Below are 27,185 nucleotides of genomic sequence, written 5' to 3' on the forward strand. Positions count from 1 at the left end.
CATTATGAAACGACAATTCAAGAAAGGGACCGCTAGATTGAGAAGATATTGAGAATGCTGCTGTTTCTAAAGTTTTAAATTTCATCTGTGCTTTTTCCTTGTTACAGGCTTTTCACTTGCACATTATATCAGGCTTGGTTTCTAAAAAAAAAAAAAAAAATTCGCTCCCACTCCCCTCCTAGCCAATTTGATGTTGATGGGTTTCTACAAAGATAGATTTTCTTCCTGAATTTTCGACAGTGATTTCAACCTGTTTTTGTCATTGTTACAAAACCAATATTTTGTAAACTATGAGGTCCCCAACCTCACCATGTGCACCTATTGTTCATTTCCATGTATCATTTGTTTTCATTTCTTTTCTTCTTAGGTTAACACTGTTTTTAGTTTCATTATTATTTTTGCTTTAACACCTGTTTCACTGAATTTTGTCGCAGTGAGTTGTTTTTTTGCTCCACATAATGATGTAAATATTGTATATTTATGCCAATTTTGTTTCAGTCTAGGCTCTCTTTTGTGTTTCATTTGTTACTTCATTATGTTTCTTTTTTTTGCATTTTTTAACTTGTGTTACGTAAATTATTTCAAGCCCCCTCATTTTTCACTGAAGATGGCTCAAATGAGCCGAAACATGCTTGAATTTGTTTACTCCGTCTAATGATGGAATATATGATGTACTGAATTAGGAGGATACACTCATTTTTTCACCTTTGTAAAGTGAAAACCGTCAATACGGAATGATTCTAATATCTTGTAATGCTTGGTACTGCATGTGTTCGGTGGAATTCTGATCTGCAGTTACTTTTGCAGTGCCGAATCACACCTGTTGTGCTTGACTGGTAAGAAAGTATAGTATCACATGTGGTACACTGCACGAAACCAGAAGAAGCCTGCATGACAGGATCCACTACAAGTGCAAACGATTTCCAAGCTTCACTTTTCACCTCCTCTTCCGACATATCCCTCTTCTTCTTCAGGACTAACAAGCCGCTCCTAATTTTCTCCAGAATACTTCTCTCATTTTCATGAGTCAGCGTTTATGACCTATACTTGGTTGATCCATAATGCTGTCTGAACTGCTCAAAGCCCAGTCGCCAACTGATTCCCGGCAGTGCTCGACAGCTCCACTGATCACCGAGAGGTGAGGAACAACCAGCCATATGGTCTATTAGACGGCCACAGCCCTATCGCAGCATGGGCTTTTTCCCAGCCGTCGAGCAGCGGCACGAACTGGGCAATGCTCGAGCAGTTGTTTTCTTCTGAATGCAGAGCTCTATTAGATACCCTCCCCTCCTGGTCTCCCTGATCTCCCCTAACAGCTGTAGAATCTACTTCCTCCTCCCTTCTCTCCCTATCCTCCTGATTCTGTGCCACCTCCCTCTTAATAGCCTTTATGTTTCCTTTTCCCTCCTTTACCTTTCCTCTTACTTCCTCCCTCCTCTTTAACACTTCTCTAGTTCCCATCATCCCTCTGCTCTTCTACTAGCAATAACCGATACCAATGCTCACCAATACCTCTCCTAAACTCTCCCACTGACTTAACAACGTAGCTCCTCAATTTTCTTCCCTTTAAAACAGTAGCCCACCTGTCTTCCACAACTTCTCCCCATCCTTCCTCTCCCTCTTGTCTTTCTACCATACCTGTACATTGAGTAAGACCTACCTTCATTAATGTTCACAAGAAACCTAATTATGTCCCTCAAATTCTCTATCTCTGCCCACTCACACCCATAGTCCCTACACCTGCATTCCTCAGTCATTCTTTTAACGAATGTTACAGATGAAACTACAGTGAAATCTCGATTCTCCATTTTTGGAGGGACTATGGAAAAAAGGTACAATACGGCAAAACGGAAAATCCGAGAACGAATTGAAACCATCAACAATTTGACTAAACATCACAATAATTAAATATGTATAATTGTAATCTTACGAACTCTCCTAGACCAAACCAAACCAAACCAAACCAAACCAAACCAAACCAAACCAAACCAAACCAAACTACAGCTCTAATGGGTCTTGGCCTACCTAGCAACCGCTACTCAGTTGGAAAGCTTGCAGGTTACAAGGTGATGCATGGTCAGTGTAATGAATCCTCTTGGCCATAATTCCTGGCTCTCTAGACTGGGGTCGCCATCTTGCCGTTAGATAGCTCCTCTATTAATGGTAATCACATAGGCTGAGAGGACCTAGAACCAGCCCTAATATCCTGATAGAAGTACCCGACCAGGCCGGGAATCAAAGCCAAGTCCCTGGGCAAGAGGCAGGCAAGCTAGACCACAGGGCCTGCTTCAAAAATTAATTATACAAGTTAAAAATCTCGATACTTTACATTGAGTTTTACCGGGGAAACTTACACCAGGGGAACTTTGTCAGATTCATGTGAAAACTTCTTTCAGGTCAGCAACTTTGATCAGCCAAGACCATCTAAAAGTACGTAAATAATAATGCGAAACCAAGAAACAATTGATCACAAGTAGTTTTTAACTCTCTAATCTAGTCAAATAAAGCACATCCAATACAAAAAGCACCCAATGTGCTGACAAAATCCCGTCTTTATTGATCTTCCATTGTAATTTGGCCACCGGTATACTGTTTGTACAAAAATTTCTGAAAGTCTTCTACCGTATAAATTAGGCCTACATTGACTTTTTTAATGGTTATGCTGAACACGTAAATTTCAAATCTAAGTATCGATTCTCAAAAGTTCTCGAATGCATTATATTCAATTCTGCCTGTCATTAATCACAAACACATTGAAAAGAGAAAATGACATCAAAACTCCAGAAATTTTGGTTTATTCGTGACCTTGAGCTCAGCTGGAAAGTGCGTTGGGACTCAGCACAAGCCAGTACAAGTGGGAAATGATACAAACTTTTTCAATGGTAACACTGCACATGTAAAACGACTGCAGTTTTTAAAAGACATTTTAACATAAAAAAGTAAACGTAAAAATCCCCATCTTATATTATGACCAAAACAGTAATAGGAAATTGCAAGACCTCCCATGGCTTTAAATATGTTAGGTGCAACATCTGTTCTGGTCTCAAGAACATAATCGTAACCATAAAGTACTAGATTCATGTTAGAAAGAAGCGATTTTGACTCTTATCTGAAAGCCCAGCAGCTAAATAGTACCTTGAGTGAAGGGCCGAAAACCTGTTCAGCGATATAATCGAAAAAAGTCAAAAATAAATGTCTAACCCCGGACATAATGTAGATGTTTTAGAAGTATAAACATTTGACGAATCTCATTCTGTCTTCAAGTAGAGCTGTTGAAATGCGCTCTATCTCTTTCCACTTGTTGCAGCCACTCTCCGCTTTATGATTTCCCAGGTTTCCCTAAATAATACCTGGCGAATGCGATGCTAAGGCAGTCCCTTATGAAAGTTCAATGCTAATCGCTTTCCTAGTACTATACTTGCTCTAATTACCACAATGATGGGATAACGCCAAGATCCATACAAATGTTGTAGCTGTCCTTTCGTGAGATACCATTTCTTGAAAAACGCTCGATCGAGGATTTAGCGTTTATGAGGCTGACATTTCTGGATGGTTGATACGGGATATCTTTTCTTTGAGGAACAGACAATGTGGGATTTTTAAAACATGATTTAATTATGATGCAACCGGGTGAGTTGGTCGTGCAGTCAGGGGCACGCAGCTGTGAGCTTGCATCCGGGAGGTAGTGGGTTCGAATCCCACTGTCGGCAGCCCTGAAGATGCTTTTCCAAGGTTTCCCATTTTCACACCAGGCAAATGCTGGGGCTGTACCTTAATTAAGGCCACGGCCACTTCCATCCAACTCCTAGGCCTTTCCTATCCCATCGTTGCCATAAGACTTATCTGTATCGGTGCGACATAAAGTAACTGGAAAAAAAATTATGATACTCGCAGGACCATGTAACGTCATTTTCAGGAATGGGCAATCGACGTTCCACTGTAAATGATTTTATAAACAGAGAGGTGAGGATAAGCCAAAAAAGGCCACTCGAGGTGCAAGGCCTCATCTCAGAATCCAGTAGAAAAAGGTTACATAATATCAATATGAAAATCCTTATGAAACACTGAACTCAATGTTATGAGATTGGAATATGTACCTAACACTGTGTTGTTTGAATCATCAGTCCATAGACTAATAACACTAATTTTGTTAAATGCTACCATCATACTTGTTCATTTGGAATCATCTGATGAGATGAAGTTGAAGAAAGATTTGTTCTCCACTCCATATTCTATAGCAGCTGAAAAGGCCAAAGAATCCAACGCTTCCACAAATTGCCAATATCCTCACAAATTTGAAGGAAAAGAAAAGGTTTGATTCCCATTTATATTATCAATTTGATTGAAAATAATACATTCATGCAAATAATAGTGAATCAATTATCTCCAAAATGTACAACCTGTGAAAGTATTCAGAAATGAGCTAGCTTGCTTGTATAAATTGGGACACCATTTTTACAAAATGTTAATTCCTACAAATATTAATGTCTAATCTTAACTGAAGGCTATGATAAACAAAAAGGGTACTTACTCATGAATGAAATAAAGTTAAAACTAGTGATGTGCACTCCAGACTTCCGTTCATGACTTAAAACATAAGATGAGTAATACATAGACTTTCGAAATACGTCCAGTGGACAGATGGGGCGGAGTGACATTAGAAGACGAATAAACTTGAGTGGAGGTTTTAAAAGTAGGAAAGATTGTAGTACAAAGATAAAGTTGGAATTCAAGATGACAAATTGGGGCAAATTTTCATTCATAGGAAGAGTTAGGGATTGCAATAATTTTACCAAGGAAAATTTTCGATAAATTCCCAAGTTCTTTGAAATCATTTAAGAAAGGATTAGGTAAACAAATGATTGGGAATGTGCCACCTGGGCAACAGCCCTAAATGTGGATCAATGATGACTGATCGATTGATTCACGTTAAGAAGGGAACAATACTGAAGATAAAATTAAAACTTACGGCATGATTTTCTAATGAACATTGACGAAAACTCAAAAGGTAGAGAATCTGTTTTCAAAAAAATGTTCTTTGCTTTATAATTCCTTTACTAGATTGTCTGTGGCCTTCAAAATAGTGACAGAGATTTTATCCATTATGTGTAAAGAAAATGTCTAATATTGGACAAACCTTCCGAGCCTTCAGTTGTGACATGTGTTTTTCATCCCAACGTTTAGCTTTCCGTGCAAGATCCAAGCTACCACCAGAGATGATGCCTGATTTCTGATAGAATGTACCATCCAGGGCCACAGCCTGCAGAAGAAAACATCAAAATTAGCATCGATGTATATAAACCAGGATGTTATTTGAATACCTATTGCACCTTCCAAAAGTTTGAGTTTTGTGCACATACGGTAAGCCAAGAGAAGTTAAGATAAGGGCATATGCAATGTACCCTAACATTCATCCCCTCTATAATCAAATGTTTCACCTTTGAACAGCTAAACAGGAATGTGCAGGCACACATTTTTCTATTGTTAGTCATATTTATTTCGTGTTGAAAAGCAAGAAACATGGACATTCAAGAACAGCATTCAAACATTACATACTGGCAGCATTTGGGATAAACACCTTAGGAGACTTAAACAAAGCTGACAAAGGCAAGATCAGAATTAAAACTATTATAGTCATAAAAGTTTGTTGTTTAATTGAATTTGAATAACTGTTATATTTAGATCACAGCCATTAGACATCATATACAAGAAAAATTCTAATTGTTTTAACTGAATGTAAATAACTGTTATACTTAGATCACAGCCATTTGACGTAATATACAAGAAAATTGTATTTAACCATGTTTTCTTAAAAATTGCATTAATTTTATGCTTGCTAATGACATCAATCATATAATTTCCAGGTCAATATTCCTAATTAGCTGTAAGATTCTAGTGTGGCTGAAGATGTTCAGAAAATGGGCAAAACATGTACCATGTTTGAATATTTTAGCAATAAAATAAGGATGAAATCCTAATTTTGTGAGCTAGTTTAGTATTGAATAGGTGGAATAATAAGTTTATGTTTTTACTTTCATTTGATCTTCAATACAGGTTCTAAAATGAGATTAGTCACTTGCAATAAGTGGTATGTTCCGAGCTGTCATTGGAGAGATGGCGTGGAATGACATTAGTAGATGAATAAGTTTGAGTGGTGTCTTTAAAAGTAGGAAAGATCGCAATATGAAGATAAAGTTGGAATTCAAGAGGACAAATTGGGGCAAATATTCATTTGTAGGAAGGGGAGTTAGGGAATGGAATTTCCCAAGGGAGATGTTCAATAAATTTCCAATTTCTTTGCAATCATATAACAAAACGCTAGGAATACAACAGGGAAATCTGCCATCTAGGCAACCGCCCTAAATGCAGATCAGTAATGATTGATATGGCTGTAAAGCACTAATCTTTCAAACACAAACCGGAACTTCCAATCTGCATTACCTACTCTACAATGGGCATTATTATATTATTTGCTAGTCATCTTGTAACTATTACAACACAATTTTAACAATTGGATATAATAAGACAAAGCAGGAAACTATAAACAGAGTCTTATCTTGAACAAATTTGAAGCACAGGTTCTAAAATGAGATTAGTCACTTGCAATAAATGGTATGTTCTGAGCTGTCATTGGAGAGATGGCGTGGAATGACATTAGTAGATGAATAAGTTTGAGTGGTGTCTTTAAAAGTAGGAAAGATCGCAATATGAAGATAAAGTTGGAATTCAAGAGGACAAATTGGGGCAAATATTCATTTGTAGGAAGGGGAGTTAGGGAATGGAATAAGTTCCCAATAAATTTCCAATTTCTTGGCAATCATTTAACAAAAGGCTAGGAATACAACAGGGAAATCTGCCAACTGGGCAACTGCCCTAAATGCAGATCAGTAATGACTGATATGGCTGTAAAGCACTAATCTTTCAAACACAAACCGGAACTTCCAATCTGCATTGCCTACTCTACAATGGGCATTATTATATTATTTGCTAGTCATCTTGTAACTATTACAACACAATTTTAACAATTGGATATAATAAGACAAAGCAGGAAACTATAAACAGGGTCTTATCTTGAACAAATCTGAAGCACAGTGATCATAATAGCCAAAATGTTGTACAGAATGCAGCTTAATGACATTAACCCTGTGCAGATTGGTAATTTTCTAGCAAAACGTCACTGAATCATGTTTGTAGTCATATTTTTGATAGACAAGTCTGGTTGGAGAAGTTTTATTCTAGAATCTCATAAATATGGTACAACCAATTCCATGCTCCCTTTTGAGTATAACTACCACCATTTGAACTACTTTTGTTATATTCATGTTGATAGTAAAATGTTACCCAGTGTTTGTTTCACACGACAGTTCTCTATTAATGGTAATTTCTTGATCTGACCACAAGATGTTCAAACAATTGAGCACAGCCGGCAGTAGTCATGGATGGTACATAATGCAGTTCTTTTCACACCATACACTGAGTATTTATCTGAATTAAAGCTGCATAAGGAAACAAGGATACCTTCAAGGGTCTGTCTCTGAAGTCTTGATGTCATCTGAAACACACACTAAGTGCCCACAGGAAATTTGAAATGGCAAAAAACATAAATAGTGTGACAGTTCCATTATGTCTGCTGAAGTGCTTTGGACAAGCAGTGTCATATCTTTATGTTAGGTGGCTTTGCGCTCGTGTTACCCTAGTTTGGCAAGTTGTCATACTTTGTTTTATATCCTCACGGTTATTTTGTATCTGCTGCGAGATTCTAGACTTGTGTCGGCGATCAATAAGTAAAAATCCAGTTGGTAGACCAACTACATTATGTTGTATTGAAAAAGAAAAGTTATGATTGAAGTGATGAGAGTGTTGAAAGCCGTATGTCAACGCCGCCTATGTCAACTTCAGCAGGTGAATTGTGTGATAAATAAGTACTGCAATTAGGAGGCAAGAAGTAGTTCATTCTACAGACATTACATTAATTTTTTTTGCTAGTTGCTTTACGTCGCACCGACACAGATAGGTCTTATGGCGACGATGGGACCAGGAAGGGCTATGAGTGGGAAGGAAGCGGCCGTGGCCTTAATTAAGGTACAGCCCCAGCATTTGCCTGGTGTGAAAATGGGAAACCATGGAAAACCATTTTCAGGGCTGCCGACAGTGGGGTTCGAACCTACTATCTCCCGAATACTGCATACTGGCCACACTTAAGCGACTACAGCTATCGAGCTCGGTGAGACATTAAATTATAGTACATTTTGTTGTCATTGATATTTGTATTATAAAGACACTCGTTACATGAAGTGAATTTAATATAATATTTACCGAGCACGACAGCTGCAGTCGCTTAAGTGCCACCAGTATCCAGTACTCGGGAGATAGTGGGTTCAAACCCCACTGTCGGCAGCCCTGAAGATGGTTTTCTGTGGTTTGCCATTTTCGCACCAGGCAAATGCTGGGGTTATACTTTAATTACGGCCACGGCTACTTCCTTCCCATTCCTAGCACTTTCCTGTCCTATCGTCGCCATAAGACCTATCTGTGTAGGTGCGACGTAGTGTAACTTGTTAAAAAATATATATATAATATTAAATTAGGACATGAACTGTACTACTACTGTACTTCCGGTGTGTGTGTGGTGTGTGCCGTGGTTTTATAAGCTCATTCACCTGACAGCTGTGACTCATTTACTTGCTTAAGGATCAGTCTGTTAGTCGACCTCAGAACACGGTGATTCTACCTTGGATTAAAATCGCGTGATATTGTGACCTGTCATGCATTGTATTGTATTGTTGCTAACAGATGTCAACATTATGGAGATGCTTAAGTACGTGCTTGCCTGTGATATACGAAAGGACCCAATACCAGACGACTTTACTAATATTTTATGTACGAGTTTCAGCCACATTATTCAAGAGGACTTTGCCGGCCGATTCAACATTGAGGTCATTACCCGTCGCCGAATGTGACTTGTTGTAACGCGATGCTGTCAACTGTGTACAATATTTTGTTTCAAAATTATATACACACTTTAGTCAACCATCATTTTGAACAAAACACTTATACGAAGAAGAAGAAGAAGAAGAAGAAGAAGAAGAAGAAGAAGAAGAAGAAGAAGAAGAAGAAGAAGGAGAAGAAGAAGAAGAGGAAGAAGAAGAAGAAGAAGAGGAAGAAGTAGAAGAAGAAGAAGACTGAAACATTAGCATGTCAACCAACTAGCAACACAGCAAAATCACAATGTGAGTTTACGTCTTTCACTAGCAACTCTCGCTAACAACTCTACACTAACTCCCAAGGCTGCCTCTTTATAAATACAATGCCTGGTCAGGCTTCTAGAAAAGTATACAACATAGTTTCTCATATTTTCTACAGACTCCAATAACATATTTGCAATGAATGGATTTTTCTATACAACTCTAGTGACAAGATGTTTTTTTTTTTCTGGACTATTACCATGTGTTGCACAACATTACACTGGATATATATATCATAGTTACAGGTAATAATAAATTATATACTATTAATTACATGTTCTTACATTAAATAAACTCATATTAATATACGTACAGCAGACGTGTCGTAACATAACCTCAAGTTTTGTTACGGCCACGATTTATGCCAAATAAAGTCCGTACACAACTAGGTAAATAATGATGATGATGATGATGATGACGACGACGACGACAAGAAGAAGAAGAAGAAGATGAAGAAGAAGACGAAGAAGAATTGAGCCTGATAGTTTCATTATTTATCCCATGGTTTAGAGAATTGTTTCCAAGTTATACTAGTCCATTACACTTGCATCAATATCCCCCCTATAACTTGAAACAATTTCAACAGTCTATCACACTTGTTGACTTTGCCTTGGTCGTAGATTATATCTTCTCTCTTTCTTGACGTCGCTGGATGTGCTCTCCTCCTCTCGACTGGATCATGATAGGCATAGATATCAAGGATAATTTAATAAAAAAAACCACCTATTCAATACTTTCCATGTTTAATGTGGTTATTATCTACATGATTTTATGTAGACTTATTTAGGTCAGGTACATGTTTCACCCATTATTTTGGGCATCTTCAGCCTGTATACAACCTTTAGGTCAAGGTTTGGGACCTTTTTAACCAATATAAACATACCAATATATACACTATATACAATATATACATTATATACAATATATACAAACATTAATGAACTCTTAAGATGGGTAACGTAAGTTAATACAGTTACGTTTTTTGGTCCTAATCTATCTAATATGAAAAATGTCCAAAACTAAAATGGATCTTCTTTTTGGTACAGAGGATTACATATCGGGGTTTATGTGACCCCTATATCATATCATGTTCTTGACGTACCGTGTCTGTTGACAGGATGTGTCGTCAACAATAAGTGGAGATTTGAACTGATTGTTGATTGTAGGTTGGTCAAGATTGAAAATATACATTTAAATTAAATGTGTTTTAACTTGGCAGTTCTATTCTGGTTAACTTAAAATGTTCAAAAATAAAATGAAATGGATCTTCTTTTTTATCATAAGTCTTGAGAAAGGGTGATATTAAAACTGGGGCTTATTTGACCCACGATTTTCATTTTCGTGTTCTTGACGTAACTAATATTTAAATGTGTTGTCATGCACAAGTGGAGATTTAAAAAACCGATTGTTGTAGGTAGACTGGTCAAGAACGTTGTGAATGAAACTGTTAGCGTCTTGACTTTGGGTCTCATGTAACGTCAAGGAATTGACAAGAGTACAATATTAAGCTGTTTCATAGTTTTAGGCTGCTGCTTAATTGAGAAGGAACATCCTAGACACTTGATACAGTCTTGTATGAATATTGTTCCCGTTGTTGTGTTGCTTGGTCTTTGGGAGGAATCTTAAGAATATCTGTAATGAAGTAGAAAAGTAATATTGAATTAAAAATTTAGAGCACGCGTTGTGATAAAATGTATTAAATTAAAACCTCATGACCAGATTGTGCTGTGGCATTAGTAGTCTCTCTTCCAGGTGGACCTGTGACAGTACCAGGCTTACACTGTATGTGCAGCGGTTGGGTGACTCGCCGCAACTTCGATGCGTGGACCTTGACAGGACGGTTGGTCTTTAGTAAGTAGACACCATGGCCCAGCTGCTTATCAACCTCGACGCAACCAACCCACTTAGGTGCGAGACCTGCATGAAACCCTCCAATCTTATTACTGACTGGGTGGGTACGTCACAGTACTTGTTGGCTTGGTAGGAAGATCTGGATCTCTTCGACATCTTGAGCCTTGGCCTAGGTAAGGGATCTCTTCTCAGCCAAAGCTTGGTTTTCCTTGATGTTATGCTGCTGCTTATGCTGCCACTCTGCTAGGGAAACAGCTGCATCATCTTGACAAGAAATGGGTGGTGGACGAATTTCCCAATACCTGGTACCGTATAGCTGTCGACTGTAACTGTACAAGAGTATGATCCCCAATTTTAGGTTAGGAAATGTTTGTATTCTACTATCTCCCAATTTTAGGTTAGGAAATTTTGGAAAAATCATTTGTAGTATAAAGTAGTAAATATCATGCGAGTTTTTAAATTATGATATAAGAACATGATATTGTAAGAAGAATTTGTAGTTAGGGAATATTGCATATGTGAATCATTATACTTTGTATAAATTTCTGTTTTGGGTAAGAGTCTGTAAACATGGTCTAGCAGTAAAGATTGTGCAACCTGAAAAACTGCGACTATATCGGGATTGACAGTTAAAATTGGTTAAAAGTGTTGCAACATGTGTTTTGGAAACCCGAAGTAACCCAGTCTATGCTGGTAATTCATCTATGTGGATAAACTTGTAAGATCGCTATTTGACGATCAGGAGCTTGGTAACCAATCTGAAAGCTCCGATTTCGAAAGAGACTGCGTTGACCAAGAGATGCTTGAAGATGTGGCAGTGGTAGTGATGTTCCAAGGCTACTTTTGGCAGACATGACAGCCACATGAAGCGAGCCTACATAAACATGTGCACGTGTGCAACGAGGACTTTACTAATTATGTAGTGATTGACGAAGCATTTTGTGCGTGCTTGCCACGAGTTTATTATTATTACTGTTCATGACTATTACAGTTGCTGTTCATGAAGATTACCATTACAAAGTGTTACTGTATGAGCTGTTTACGGTTGCATTACTGTACCATTATGGAGTCATGGCGAGTGCATAACTCGGCAATACAGTTCCCTGTGAGCAGTTGGTGGAAGATGCTACGTAGTGTTCTTTTGTAAGTCAGGTTCTGGATAATTCCTCTCCAAGGAAATGCACATTAGGGCAGTAATTTGTATGTGTAATCTGGAGTTAATATATTGTTGTGCAGTGAACTGATTATGACTTCATGAAACCCTAGGGGTTGTAGTTATTTATTAATCCCACAGCAGACATTTTACATTGTGGATGTGTATGGCTTATTAACAGAGTATAGTGAGGTGACTGGATTGGTTTTTTTTGTACAGTTATAACACGTGGTAAATAGATTCCACGGTGATGATGCTATTGTGCTAAGGTATTTAAGGTTAGGAAAGACAGTCTTCTTATCCGTAGAATATAATCAATTTGAAGTGTGGCCTTCAGAACTAAGTATAGTTGTGGTGTATAGCTTGTAGATGTTGTTTGTGGATGTTTATATTGGTCTCATCATGTGACAATTATTGTTGGTATTTTATTATGATTTATTTTGTCTTAGAAGTAAATTCATGTAGTGAAATTTGTGGTAAATCTTTTATTGGTGGAGTAAGGAAAAGCCTGGCATGTTTCCCAAATTTAATTTCAGGTGTAAACAGTAACAGTTAAGGTTATAAAGCAAGTTTGGAACCTCGCCAGCCTGATGATTGTTGCCTTGGGAGAGGGAGTTCTTTCGTGCTCTACAGTCAATTATTCCTGTAAATCTTTAGCAGGTGGCGCCCAATTTCGTTATTTATATTTTATGCTAGTTACAATCTATCCATTTAGTATTTCCAATTTCGCGAAAATGTTACATGACCAAGGAACAGCTCCACTGGGGAACGGCCAGTGACACGGTTGATGCGTCGTCGCAGGGCAAAGAGTGACTGTGGTATCTGACGGTCCCACAGTCAATGTTCCTTGTATATTAGGTGACCTGTAACATCCTTTTCAGCTCCTGGTTCCATCGTTCCATTGAATTAGCCCTTGGGGTGCAGATAGAGGTGGTCCAGTGCTCCACACCCCATTCAGTCATCATTTGCTGCCACTTCCTTGACGTGAACTGACTCCCGTTGTCTGACAGAATGCACTGTGGATAACCGTAGCAGCTGACTACCCAACCGGGTGTAGAGGGTTCAATGAGACCTTGCCCTTCCATCTCTTGAATCTCCTGAATGACAAAGTTGCACTTATCCAGGTTGATTGGATATGAGCTTTGCTTGATGGGTGAGGAAGCACTTTATTCAATGGTGTGCATTACAGTGGTAGCCCGTCCTATTTTATTGGTGATGACTTCCGGAAAGTCATTTAAGGCGCCTTCTTCACTTGGTTGAAGATGCGTTAACTGAATATCTCCCAGGTCTACGTCAACTTCCACATCATTGCGAGTCCAGAGATTTCCATCGTGCCAGGCGACCCTCAGATATCTGTCTTTTCCCTAAGAGACTTCATGAGCTGCATAGTCTAGGATCACCTTGTATTCTACCAAAAAGTCATGACCTAATATAATGTCAGGTATTAGGTTCCGAATCACTGCAACATTAATTACAATAGGCAGGTCCATGCACTTAGCGGTTAGGTTAGTCTGTCCTTAGATGGAATAGATTACCCCATCCGCTGCTCCCACTACGCTTCCGAGATGGTGAGACTTCATAGGCGGTAGTAATCTGACAACAGTCCCATTTACAAATACAAAAAAAGATGATAGCTGGGCGAGGTTGGCCTGTGTTGCTCACAATCTGACCAATCTCTTTCCTACTTGACCAGGGTTGTTTGTCTGTCGTGTCTTGAGGTGCATTCCTGTACCCAGTCCCATCCCCCCTGAATCCAGAATGGGCCAGACCTTGTTCTCTGAGCCAAAATTGGGCACTTGTTCTTCAGGTGTCCCATTCTGCCACACTGGTAGCATTTCCTAACCACGCTGGCCTCTTCCATAGCTTTACTCTTGTGTTCTTCTAACTGGGCGATGATTCCATGCAGAGCATCAAAGGATCTCGGTTGCGATATTTTCACTAGGAGTCTAATCTTATCGTGGAGTAGCTCTACGATGTCTGGTAAGATCTCGTTCTTGCTTCCTTCAGGATGCAGCTGCTTGAAGAGCTGGTACTTCTGGAGGACAAACATGCTAGCTCTCATGCTGGAGGGTTTTGCATCAGTCAGTAGCTTCCTTTCTACAGAGCTCTTCACGCCTTCAGAATTAAACCTAGCAAGGTATTCCCTCTTGAAGTCAGACCAGTTTAAGTTTCAGCCCCTCGTGTTATTCCAAGAAGTAGCGGTTTGTCCCTTTAACTGCGGTGCGACGACGAGGAACGAAGATGTCCTCCGGTAGTTTAGTCCTTCCTAGTAGACTGACCGATCCCTTGATGAAGTTAGTTGGGTATCTTCCAGTTGCCCGTGGAATTCCGGAAGGCTCTCTATAATCACCTTAGGGTCTAGGTGCCCTGTATAGCCAGTTAGGTTTAAGGGGGTTGAAGGAGTGGCGATAGGTCCTGTTCGATTTAATCTATCTTCTACCGTGTGAAGGATGGTCTCTCTCATATTGTGTACATCTTCCTTGATGGTCGAAATCTTGTGTTCTAAACTTCCTTCAATGGCAGAAATATGGCTCCCAAAACTGCCCTCAACGGCAATGATATGGTTTCCAAAATTTCCCTCAACAGCAGAAATTCTCCCCTCAACCTGTTGTTTTATGCCGGAAACCTGGATTTCTACCTCCTCCTTGAGGTTCAAAATGTTCTCTTGATGCAAGTGTAATGGACTAGTATAACTTGGAAACAATATTCTCTAATCCATGGGGGGAAAAAATGGAAATATCGAGCTCGATGGCGATGATTTTATTATTATTATTATTATTATTATTATTATTATTATTATTATTATTATTATTATTATTACTTGTGAGATGTAGCTTTGAAGTTGGTTACATCTATTAATATTATTACTATTATTTTTATTTATGTAGTTATGTATGAACGATTGTATTATATATATGAGGTTATGTCATGAAACATCTGCTGTATGTATATTAATATGAGTTTATTTAATGTAAGAACACGTAATTAATAGTATATAATTTATTATTACCTGTAAATATGATGTATAAATCCACTGCAATGTTGTGCAACACATGGTAATAATCCAGAAACAACGCATCTTGTTACTAGCCCAGGTTTTACCTGATGTCCGATATCAGCTGTGTTAATTGATAGGCGACGTCGCTAATTTGGGAATTCATCTGCAAAATTTTATCATCTACAGTTGAAATTTTCGATTCTAGCACTGTTCTACTTTGTAAACCTGCGTGTACACTTGAGATATTTCCCCAGTTAAAACTGTATTAGCTTGAGAAATATTGTCTGAAAGTTCGTCATTCTGTTTCGTTAAGGTGGAATTAACTCGTAAATCAACGTCTGAGATTTTGTCATTTACTTTCGATATTTGTTCTGTTAAGGTGGAATTAACTTGTGAATTAACATTTGAGATTTTGTCACCGAGTGCCTGTATCATGCTCATTAAGTTGGAACATATTTTGGTTACATTTTCCTCTGTTCCGATGACGGGTCCTGCGTTTCGTCCACCTCGATAAAAAACTTTTCGGGACCTTCACCGTATTCAATGAGGTCTTCTCGTGGCTGTGTCTTCAATGATTTCTTTTGCCGTTCGTCGGAAGATTTCTCTTTGCGAGTTCATCTTTAAGTTGTTTTACAGACATATTCTCCAGTATCACTTGCATTCTGTTCCGATTTCCACTTACACTCTTATTCACTACCAAAAATTATTCTCAAGTCCTGTCATGGACGCCACTGTTGTAACTACAAAGACGCACACACGCAATGCTGTCAATTGTGTACATTATTTTTTATTTACGAATTATATAGACATTATACACACACATTAATAAACACCATTTTGAAAAAAACACTTCTAAGAAGGAGAAGATGGAGACTGCAACATTAGCATGTCAACCAACTACCAACACAACAAAATCACAACATGAGTTCACAACTTTCACTAGCAAAGCTCCCTACCAACTGTACCCTTAACTCCCAAGGCTGACTCTTTATATACTGCATGGTACAGGTTCACTCAGTTTTATGCAACCCGCAGATTATAGCCTAACCTAAAAATACTGACCTTGGCCAATCACACCAATGTCTGTTCTTACTACGCTCTCTATAATTTTATTTATTCGTGTCTACCAAACCAGCATTAATCATAAAATATCGAATGATGGTAAAGAATCTTGAAAATTCTGTGTCACAGCAACGTCATTCGCAGAGAATAGGATGGCTGAATGACTAGGAGTAGTATGGACATAACAGCAGTCGATGACAACTCGTGATAGCCGAACATACTGGAAGTTATAGGAGGAAACCAGTGCTCGTCAATCCGAGGTTCGAGTCTATTGTAGAACGAATATTTTTATTTCGCAGTTAATGTTCGTGTGAGTTACATTGTTTAAAACAAATCAAAATCATGATCAGTTATCATATTGCAGATACTCTGCTATGTTTATTTCTAAGTAGCTCCTAAAGGAGCTATTACTGACAGAGATGCAATGGGCTTTTGTTTGGCCATTCAATTAATAAAGCAAATGTTCAAAATTACCACCTCCTTTGCTAATGCAAATCTGAGCACAGTTGATAAGGACATTCTTGCTTGCTACAACATATATGGTGCAACCTGCCTGCAGGCTTCAGTGATAGGCCTCCATAAATGATTCGGGCTCTCCGGCTCCTGTTCATAGGCACTTTCTTTTAAATAACCCCAGAGGAAAAAATCTAGCGGAGTAAGGTCGGGTGATCTAGCCGGCCATGTGACAGGACCCCCTTGTCCAATCTATCGTCCGGCATATGTCTATGCAAGTGGTTCTGTACTCCCAACAGCCAGCGAGGAGGAGCCCTGCTGTAACCACATCCTTAATCGTATCATAAAGGGCGGATTCTCCAGTAACAGCGGGAAGTATTCAAGCAGAAACTATTGATACCGTCGTCCTGTGAGGTTTCAATCGAAGAAATATGGTCCGATTATCTTGGTACCTATTATCCCGCACCACACGTTGACGCCTCATTCTACCTGATATCGAGATCCCCTTATCCAAGAATGGGTGTTGTGACGATTAACAGTTCCGTTGTTGTGAAATCTAGATTCGTCACTAAAGAGAACGTCTGTTAAGAAATCCATGTCAGCTTCAACTCTTTGCAATATCCATTGCAAAAGTTCTATCCATTTCTGAAAGTCATCTCTGTGAAGTTCCTGGTGTAGTTGTTGATGGTAGGGATGAAATTTATGGCGGTGCAATATGCGCAGTACAGATACATGACTGATGTTCAGTTCATTTCCAATGGCCCATGAGTTTGCATGTGGGTTGTATGCAATTGAGTTTTGAACAGTTTCTTCGATATTTTCAGATGTCATTGGAGCATCCCGATCGGTGGGGGGTTGAATGGGTGTGTCATAATGTTGACAATAAGTGCAGTGTGCTTAATTCATCGTAGAAAAAACAAGGTGCAACAGCCCCAAAGTGCCTTGGCCTACCAAGGGATCGCTGCTCAGCTCGAAAGCCCACGGATTATGATGTGTTGTGTGGTCAGCACGACTAATCCTCTCGGCCATTATTCTTTTTTTTTGCTAGTTGCTTTACGTCGCACCGACACATATAGGTCTTATGGCGACGATGGGACAGGGAAGGGCTAGGAGTGGGAGGGAAGCGGCCGTGGCCTTAATTAAGGTACAGCCCCGGCATTTGCCTGGTGTGAAAATGGGAAACCACGGAAAACCATCTTCAGGGCTGCCGACAGTGGGGTTCGAACCTACTATCTCCCGAATACTGGATACCGGCCGCACTTAAGCGACTGCAGCTATCGAGCTCGGTGCCATTATTCTTAGCTTTATAGACCGGGAGTTCGTTGTAGCTGTTTGCCATATGAAATTTGCATGTTATTATTCCTTTCTTATGTATGCTTTCTTTGTAAAGGTGAAAAATGTCTCTTGAGACGTAAGAAGTTAAACCTTAATTACGAATGCCCTTAAGAGTATAATCTAAAAATAAATTGCTTGACGATGACGCTTGTTGTTTTAAGGGGCTTAACATCGAAGGTCATCGGCCCCAAAAATAAATTTGAAAAGTCCGTAGTCAGATTCGAACTCTGAATCCCCGCAAACAATCATACGCTGGCTGTGATTAGTACCATGTAGCCACTCCATGCTACAAACAACCAGTCTCGTAACTCTGTATTAATGGAATAATCTAGGCTTTCGTTTCAAAACTGTTGTATTTTACAAGTTCTGAACTCAAAAGTGCATACAGGTTTAACTTTTTTCAAACACCACAGTGTCTCTCTTAAGCCCACGTAGTTGCAACCATTCCTTACGAGTCCTACATAATGTTTCAGGTGATATTCATAATCCATTTGTCCATAGTCGGTGCTTACATGGAGATAGTTACTATCCCTTTTATTATAACTTGCTTAAAATAAATATATGAGAGTTGGGAAACGTCAAATCTTCGTGGAGGATGCCTAAGAGAGTAAGAAATGAAAATTTAAAAAATGAATGACCCAAGAAGGGTTTGAACCCACTCGGCTACAAAATAGTTTATCTAGGTACATGTACCATGCATAACTCCACGCAGTTACTTCCAGCCTAGAAATTAACTACTTATAACTCTGTATTCACGAGGAGAGCAAGAAGTTCTCGCTTCAAAAAGTTACTGATTTTACCGGTTTTATACCTTTATTGAACGTTCTAATGGTAGTAATTACATGGCACAAGCTAACACATCTGCTGTGCAGCATCTGCGTTTTATAGGAAAACATGTTTTTGTGAATTTAGATGTGATGAGACTATACAAAATGGCTGAGAATTGACATGTTCTTACTCGGTACTACCTATCATGTTTCTATGATACCGTGACCACCCTTTTCTATCAACAAAAAAAAAAATGGCCTATTTGACCAACCAGGTGCACAATTCTCTATCGATAGCTATATGAGTGGCTATGGTTTGTAGATAACAGTAATATTTTGTAAAAATGACTAGAGTATTGTACTCTGTTCTACATAAAATGGTACAGTGTTTTTGAGATGGGCCTCACTTACTGCCTCTTGCACCATTTTTGCATTGAGCGGGGAAGTTTATATTGGTCTAACTCCACATAAAATTGCTGCAAGATGTAGCGTACCGTAGGACTAAGGGACATTAAATTCCTAGCTCGTTGCATATGTTCAGAAAAAAATAGGGTCAGCTGTACCACCCAGTATGTTGCCTGGCCAGTCTTCTAGAAAAGTATGACACAACATGTTTTCTCGTAATTTCTAGTCTCCTATTTACAATGAATGGAATTTTCTATACAACTCTAGAGACAAGATGCGTTGTTCTGGACTATTACTGCGTGTCGTACAACACTACACTGGATTTATACATCATATTTACAGGCAATAATACATTATATACAGTAGAGTCTCCAACCTAAACGGGACCTGGAATATGTCGGATCACCGAAAATGTCAGATAATACAGAATAACTTTGAAAATGAACTAAAACAAACAGGAAGGCTATACTGTATTACTATGTTTTTCGGTACTCTATTTATTGACTTATCAGTTCAATTGTATTATACAGTAGGTGCAGTATTGAACGAAAACATGATAAATGTCTTACGAAAAGAAACTTGTCAACAATGTCTGCTTGCCTGCTGATTCACGTTTTCTTGCTGCGAGATCCCGCCATCGACGATAATCCTTCACTGTGAGTCATCGTTTTCTCCTTTTGTTCTGCAATGCCTCGTTCTTCTTCTCCTTCATCATTCTATTTTCGTTAGCATTCACAAAAGCAATAATATCAGGGTCAGTTAGTTCAAACAACTGACCTTGTGCACACCACTTACATCTTGAGTCGTAGCATCCTCACAGTCCGAAATGCAATTCAGTAAGGAACAATGTTTTCCATGTCTTCTTGTACCACCTCCTCTCGATGTTCAATTTCACTCAACAATATGTTCCAAGACTTTCTAATGTTGTTGTTTCAACTTCCTCCCAAGACTGCACTATCCACTATACCACGTTTTTCATGTTGTTTCGTTTTTACTTTTCTGTCATGTCGTTGCCATGTCCATTTTCTCTATCAGGGATGAAAGGAGTTTCTGCCGATATTTCCTCTTCAATGTTACCAGCACACCTTGGTCCATTGGCGGCATAATGACGTCACGTTAGGAGGGAGGAACATGACTTTGATGTCACCACTTCTAAGTTTGTTGCTCTTCATTTGGGTGTGATGGGGCGTTGTCTAGTAGAAGATGCGCTTTTCTAGGGAGATTGTTCGAAGTTAGAAATTTTTCTACATCTGGAACAAACTTTGTAAAAAAACAGTCTTTTAAGAAGTCAGCAGACATCCAGGCAGCCTTCTGATTCATGTAATGGACTGGAAGAGCATTAACAGAAATGTTTTAAAATGTCCTAGGCTTCTTTGCTTTACCGATCATAAGCAATTTTGCTTTCAAGTTCCCAGTAACATTACTAGAGGCAAGAACAGTAACTCATTTCTTACTACGCTTGTAGCCAGGTGCAGACGTCTTGGCTTGGGCTGCGAGAGTTTTGATGGCAGCATCTTGAAATTCAGCCCAGTCTCATCACAATTCAAAATCTGAACACCGGTTAATCCTTCAGCAAGAATTATTTCTTGATATTCCTTTCTAAATTTCACAACCTCACCAGATTTAGCTGACAGTTTTCCTCCACAGATATTAAGCTGCCTAATGTCGTACCGTTTTTTCCACCGATCAAGCCATCCAGCACTGGTAGTAAAATTAGGGTCCCCTTCATAACACTCTTTCTGGAAATACACCGCCATTTCTTGCAGAATGGGGCCAGATATTGACAGGCCTTTTCCCCGATTTTGAGTGAACCAAAGAAATGGTGCTTCACTTACTCTTTTGTACTCACATTCTTCATTGTTTTTCTAATTTCCAGTGCATCACTTGTTGTTCTCCCTCTTATGTTTCCAGTCTCCCACTGCAACAGGTCCAACACCATAATCTAAAGCCACTTTTTGAAGGGTTTCCGCTTTGTACAATCTCTTTAACCCACTCAACTTGTCTTCCACAGAAACAATCACTTTCTTCCATTTACTCGCCATACTCACAGAGGATATGGAAACTATAATATCCACGCCCAACCAATACTGCATTGAACAATGAATGAAGACTCACTGCACCTGTCCTTGGGGAAAACCCGGTCCTACCACATGACTGCCAGTGCTTGTCCCACGGTTGCACCCTCCACACCGGGTGTCCCAGAATTGCCTCCACCTAAAGTTCAAATTGAGCCTACCAGTGTCGGATAACACGGAATGTTGGATAAGCGAAGGTCGGTTGAGCGAGACTCTACTGTACTATTAATTACGTGTTCTTACATTAAATAAACTCATATTAATATACATACAGCAGACGTGTTATTACATAACCTCACGTTTTGTTATGACCACGATTTATACTAAATAAAGTCTGTACATAACTACGTAAATAATAATAATAATAATAATAATAATAATAATAATAATAATAATAATAATAATAATAATAATAATAATCGTCATTGTTGACCAACTCCAGTTTCCCAGGTGTGGTATACGAGCCCCTTCCATTTTGTTCTGTCCATGAACCATTCTTCGTTCACAATCCACTCCCAATCCTGACCTCTCTCCTCTACATCCTTCTTCACTAAGTCTGTCCATTTTTCTCTAGGTCTGCCCACTGGTATCTTTCCCCTGATTTCTCTTTCATACTCCTTTCTTGCAGACCTGTTGGCACTCATTCTTTTCACATGACAAAACCACTTCAGTCTTGCCTTTTGGATCTTCTGGAGTAAGGACTCTTCTAGTCCTACGTCTTCTCTGTCCTACGTCTTCTTTGACTTTTTCATTCCTGATTTTATACCTCCTGGTATTCTGGATCATTGTGCGTAGGAACTTCATTTCTGCAGCTTGGAGTTTCGAGTTGTCCTTTCTTGTTAATGTAGCGGTTTCCAGGCTGTATGTGAGGACAGGGGTGTAGTATGATTTATACAGTGTCATCTTGGTTTTGAATGGTACTTGTTTATCCTATAGTAGCTGTCCTACTTGGAGGTAAAAATGTATTGCTTTGCTGATTCGACTATTTACTTCATATTTAGCTAAGTTATCCTTGGACATTATACTACCCAAGTACTTAAATTCTGTGACACTGTCCAGCTTAGTGCCATTTAGCATGATTTCTGGCTGATTGGCACCCTTCTGTACCTTCAACACCACCGTTTTAGCCTTGTTGATGTTTAATCCATATCTCTCAAACTCCTGACTCCACCTCTGCAGTCTCTCTTCTACATATTTCTCTGAGTTACCGCAAATTACTACATCATCTGCAAATGCAAAAGCTTTTAAGTCTTGTTGCCCCTTTTCTTTTTGCGCCTTTGATATGGTATCTATTACAATGATAAATAATAGGGGCGACAAAGCACTACCTTGTTGTACTCCCCTTTTTGTCTCAAACCAGTCTGACAGTCCAGAACCGACTTGTACACAGCTTCTGGTTTTTTCATAAAGCACCTTAACTTTTGAAATTAGACTGTCTCGAACTTTGAGCTTTCTCAGGCACACCCAAATAAGCTCCCTTGGTATGCTGTCATAGGCCTTTTTGATGTCAAGGAACAGTAGATATAGAGGCTTCTCTTTTTCCCAATGTTTTTCCATCAGCATCCTGACAGCAAATATAAGATCTGTTGTTGATCTTCCAGGCCTAAAGCCATATTGTTCCTCTTCTAAAAGTGGTTCTACAATTTCTCGCAATCTATTTTCTATAATTTTTTTCCAGAATTTTTAGTCCATGAGAGAGTAGAGTGATGCCACGGTAGTTGGTACACTTCCGTCTGCTGCTTTTCTTGAATATAGGTACAATTATACCTTTCTTCCAGTCTTCTGGGATGGTATTTTTCTGCCATACTACATTTAGGAGTCTATATAGCCATTGGATTGCTGGGGTTTCTCCTACCCTTAACATGTCCACACTTAACTCATCTATTCCTGTAGCTTTCCCTTTCTTCATAATTTTAAGGCTCTTCTCTATCTCCAACCATGTGATTGGTGGCTCCATATTTTTACTGGGCTCTTCACTTTTTCCAAATTCTTCTGTTTTGAATTACATTTGATGCCTCTCCATTCAGGAGCTTGTCAAAGAAGGTCTTGAATTCCCTCCTGATTCCATCTTCCTCTCGTACTACTGATCCACTGTCCTGCTCTATTACCTTGATGTCTTCTAAGTTACTTCGCTTGTTTTTAATTACTCTGTAAAGAAGTTTCTTGTTTCCTCTGCTGTCCTCTTCCAACTTTTCCACAAACTCATTCCATTTGTTCTCTTTCTCTTCTCTTACTATCCTCTTAGCTGTAGGCTTTTTTGCCCTGTAGAGTTCCTGTAGTTTAGTTATTTCTTGGCCACCTGGATCTTGTGCATCTCTTTGCTTTTCTTTGTCTAGCATCTTTTTTGCCCAATTTCTCTCTTTTATAGCCAATCTGACTCTGTCATTCCACCAAGGTGTCTCTTTTTCTTTCATGTTTGATCCTGTTACTCCACACAGGTCTTTAGCTTCACCTACCAAAGTATCCTTAAAAATTTTCCCTTCTTCTTCTACTGTATTCATTTCCCCTTTTGGTAAGTGTCTCTGTATCCTTATTTTATATTCTTCCTTCAGCTTGGCTTCTTCTAATTTCCACGTCTTAACTTTACGCTTTCTTTTTCTTTTCTTTGGGGTTGTGTTAGCCACATGATTTAGGTCTGCAGTCAATAATCTATGATCACTGTCCATACTCTCACTGGGGATAACTTTGACATCAGTTACATATTTCCCTCCTCCTTTGTTAGTGATGATATAGTCGATGAGAGACTTATGTTTTACATCCCAGCTATATCTTGTTATCTTGTGGCTGTCTTGTTTTTGGAAGAAGGTATTTTTGATGATCAATCCATTTCTTCTGCACAAATCAAGCAGTTGTTCGCCTTCTGCATTTCTGTTCCCAAACCCATGTGGTCCAATGATTTCCTCATAACCAAGTCTGTCTGTCCCAACTTGTGCATTGAAGTCCCCAATGATGATGACATTTTCTTCATCAATTATATCTTCTAGATCTTGACAGAAGTGTTCCTTCTCTTGAGCACTACATCCAACCTGTGGTGCATATACCTGCACTACCGTGTAATTTCTGGACTCCAGCTGCATAGATAATTTAATGATCCTATCATTCTTACAGGATACTTCGGTAATGGCATCCATGTCTTTTGTTATCGGGAAAGCTACACCATTTCTGGCCTCTTCCTCGCGTCCACTCCATACTAATTTGTAGCCATCTCTGAGAATCTTGCTACCTGCCTTTCTCCATTTTGTTTCACCCATTCTCAATATGGATAGATTTTTCCTCTTCATCATATCGATAAGTTCTTCAGTTTTTCCAGCCAGGGTCAAAATATTCATAGTCAAAATTCTTACATTGTTCTTCGGACATATCTGTCTTTCATCGGAGCCATGTTGGCCGTCATACCTGCCAGATCTGCTCGAAGACTTTGTCAATTTCGATATTAAATAATAATAATAATAATAATAATAATAATAATAATAATAATAATAATAATAATCGAGCTCGATATTTTCATTATATACCCATGGGTTAGAGAATTGTTTCCAAGCTATACTAGTCCATTACATTTGCATCAAACTTCAACTTCACAATGAGAGTTTAAACCCTGGGACCACCTCCAACCATGTCAAGATGAGAGGACACCGACCGTGATCACAACATTGAGGGTGATAATTCGTTGTTGCTAGTTGCTTTACGTCGCACCGACACAGATAGGTCTTACGGCGACGATGGGACAGGAAAGGGCTAGGAGTGGGAAGGAAGCGGCCGTGGCCTTAATTAAGGTACAGCCCCAGCATTTGCCTAGTGTGAAAATGGGAAACCACGGAAAACCATTTTCAGGGCTGCCGAAGGGTGATAATTCATCGTCCAAAATGAAGGCATTGAAAAGAGCTAAGTCGACAGAAATTTCACATTATTTATCTGTTCAGTAGTTGGGTAATTGATTTTACTGTAGTGGTGGAATGGTTTTATAAGATAGTGTAATCTTGTAGCTCTCACGTTCACGTATGTAGTTGTTCCTGTACACAGTCTCCGTGTATTTGTACTTATCACATGTAAATTAAGAAGATTTTCGGATGGAATCATTTAACTGTCGTGGTAGTGGTGACTATTCATGAATATTTAAATGATTTCTGTTATTCATGTGCGGTGAATAATTAAATCAAAATTTCGGTGATTATCAATTTATCAGCTTAGTGTAGGCTTGACTTGATGTGAAACGTGTTCAGCTCATCACAAGACTATGATTTATTTACTTCGCTTTTAAGTCATCATGTAAAATAAACTTTTGATTCCAGATGATACGCATTTAGAATTTTATGCATGGTTTATGTCGGAGTCATTAAGAAGTTATGTCATTATGTCTATTGGAGCTCAATATCAGGCCAAACTCTTAATTTCTGATAGCAATACTGGGAGATAGGCTGGATCTTCAAATTTTAGACGCAGTGTTGGAAGATTTTCGTATGCGAAGGATATTTTACGTGACGTTAAATATGAGTTTCGTGAAATCCTGGGTGGATCACGAATGTACATACATACATACATACATACATACATACATACATACATACATACATACATACATACATTATCATTATAGACTGTTATGCCTTTCAGCGTTCAGTCTGCAAGCCTCTGAGAATTTACTAAACGTCGCCACAATCCTCGATTTGCAACTAGTGTTGTGGCCTCATTTAGTTCTATACCTCTTAAATCGTTAGAAACAGAGTCTAACCATCGTCGTCTTGGTCTCCCTCTACTTCTCTTACCCTCCATAACAGAGTCCATTATTCTCCTAGGTAACCTATCCTCCTCCATTCGCCTCACATGACCACACCACCGAAGCCGGTTTATGCGTACAGCTTCATTCATCGAGTTCATTCCTAAATTAGCCTTTATCTCCTCATTCCGAGTTCCCTCCTGCCATTGTTCCCACCTGTTTGTACCAGCAATCATTCTTGCTACTTTCATGTCTGTTACTTCTAACTTATGAATAAGATATCCTGAGTCCACCCAGCTTTCGCTCCCATAAAGCAAAGTTGGCCTGAAAACAGACCGATGTAAAGATAGTTTTGTCTGGGAGCTGACTTCCTTCTTACAGAATACTGCTGATCGCAACTGCGAGCTCACTGCATTAGCTTTACTACACTTTGATTCAATCTCACTTACTATATTACCATCCTGGGAAAACACACAACCTAAATACTTGAAATTATCGACCTGTTCTAGCTTTGTATCACCAATCTGACATTCAATTCTGTTGGATTTCTTACCTACTGACATCAATTTTGTCTTCGAGAGGCTAATTTTCATACCATACTCATTGCACCTATTTTCAAGTTCCAAGATGTTAGACTGCAGGCTTTCGGCACAGTCTGCCATTAAGACCAAGTCGTCAGCATAGGCCAGGCTGATTACTACATTTCCACCTAACTGAATCCCTCCCTGCCATTTTATACCTTTCAGCAGATGATCCATGTAAACTACAAACAGCAAAGGTGAAAGATTACAGCCTTGTCTAACTCCTGTAAGTACCCTGAACCAAGAACTCATTCTACCATCAATTCTCACTGAAGCCCAATTGTCAACATAAATGCCTTTGATTGATTTTAATAATCTACCTTTAATTCCATAGTCCCCCAGTATAGCGAACATCTTTTCCCTCAGTACCCTGTCATATGCTTTCTCTAGATCTACGAAACATAAACACAACTGCCTTTTCCTCTCGTATTTTTCAATTACCTGGCGCATACTGAAAATCTGATCCTGACAGCCTCTCTGTGGTCTGAAACCACACTGGTTTTCATCCAACTTCCTCTCAACGACTGATCGCACCCTCCCTTC

General features: G+C 39.0%; 1 protein-coding gene across 4 annotated transcripts in view; it reads right to left on the minus strand.

Annotated features, from left to right (window-relative positions):
• LOC136864009 (structural maintenance of chromosomes protein 1A) overlaps positions 1 to 27,185 on the minus strand; it is a 679,773-nt gene that overhangs the window by 326,472 nt on the left and 326,116 nt on the right. For all 4 annotated transcript variants that reach the window (XR_010859243.2, XR_010859244.2, XR_010859242.2 and 1 more), the window contains exon 12: positions 5,138 to 5,260. Coding sequence is in view for 1 of the 4 variants with exons in the window: in XM_067140505.2 (XP_066996606.2) it covers positions 5,138 to 5,260 (123 nt within the window). In the remaining 3 variants the exon portion in view is untranslated. The remainder of the gene's footprint in view (positions 1 to 5,137; positions 5,261 to 27,185) is intronic.

This window comes from Anabrus simplex, chromosome 2, assembly GCF_040414725.1.
Source record: "Anabrus simplex isolate iqAnaSimp1 chromosome 2, ASM4041472v1, whole genome shotgun sequence".
NCBI classification, from domain to species: domain Eukaryota; kingdom Metazoa; phylum Arthropoda; class Insecta; order Orthoptera; family Tettigoniidae; genus Anabrus; species Anabrus simplex.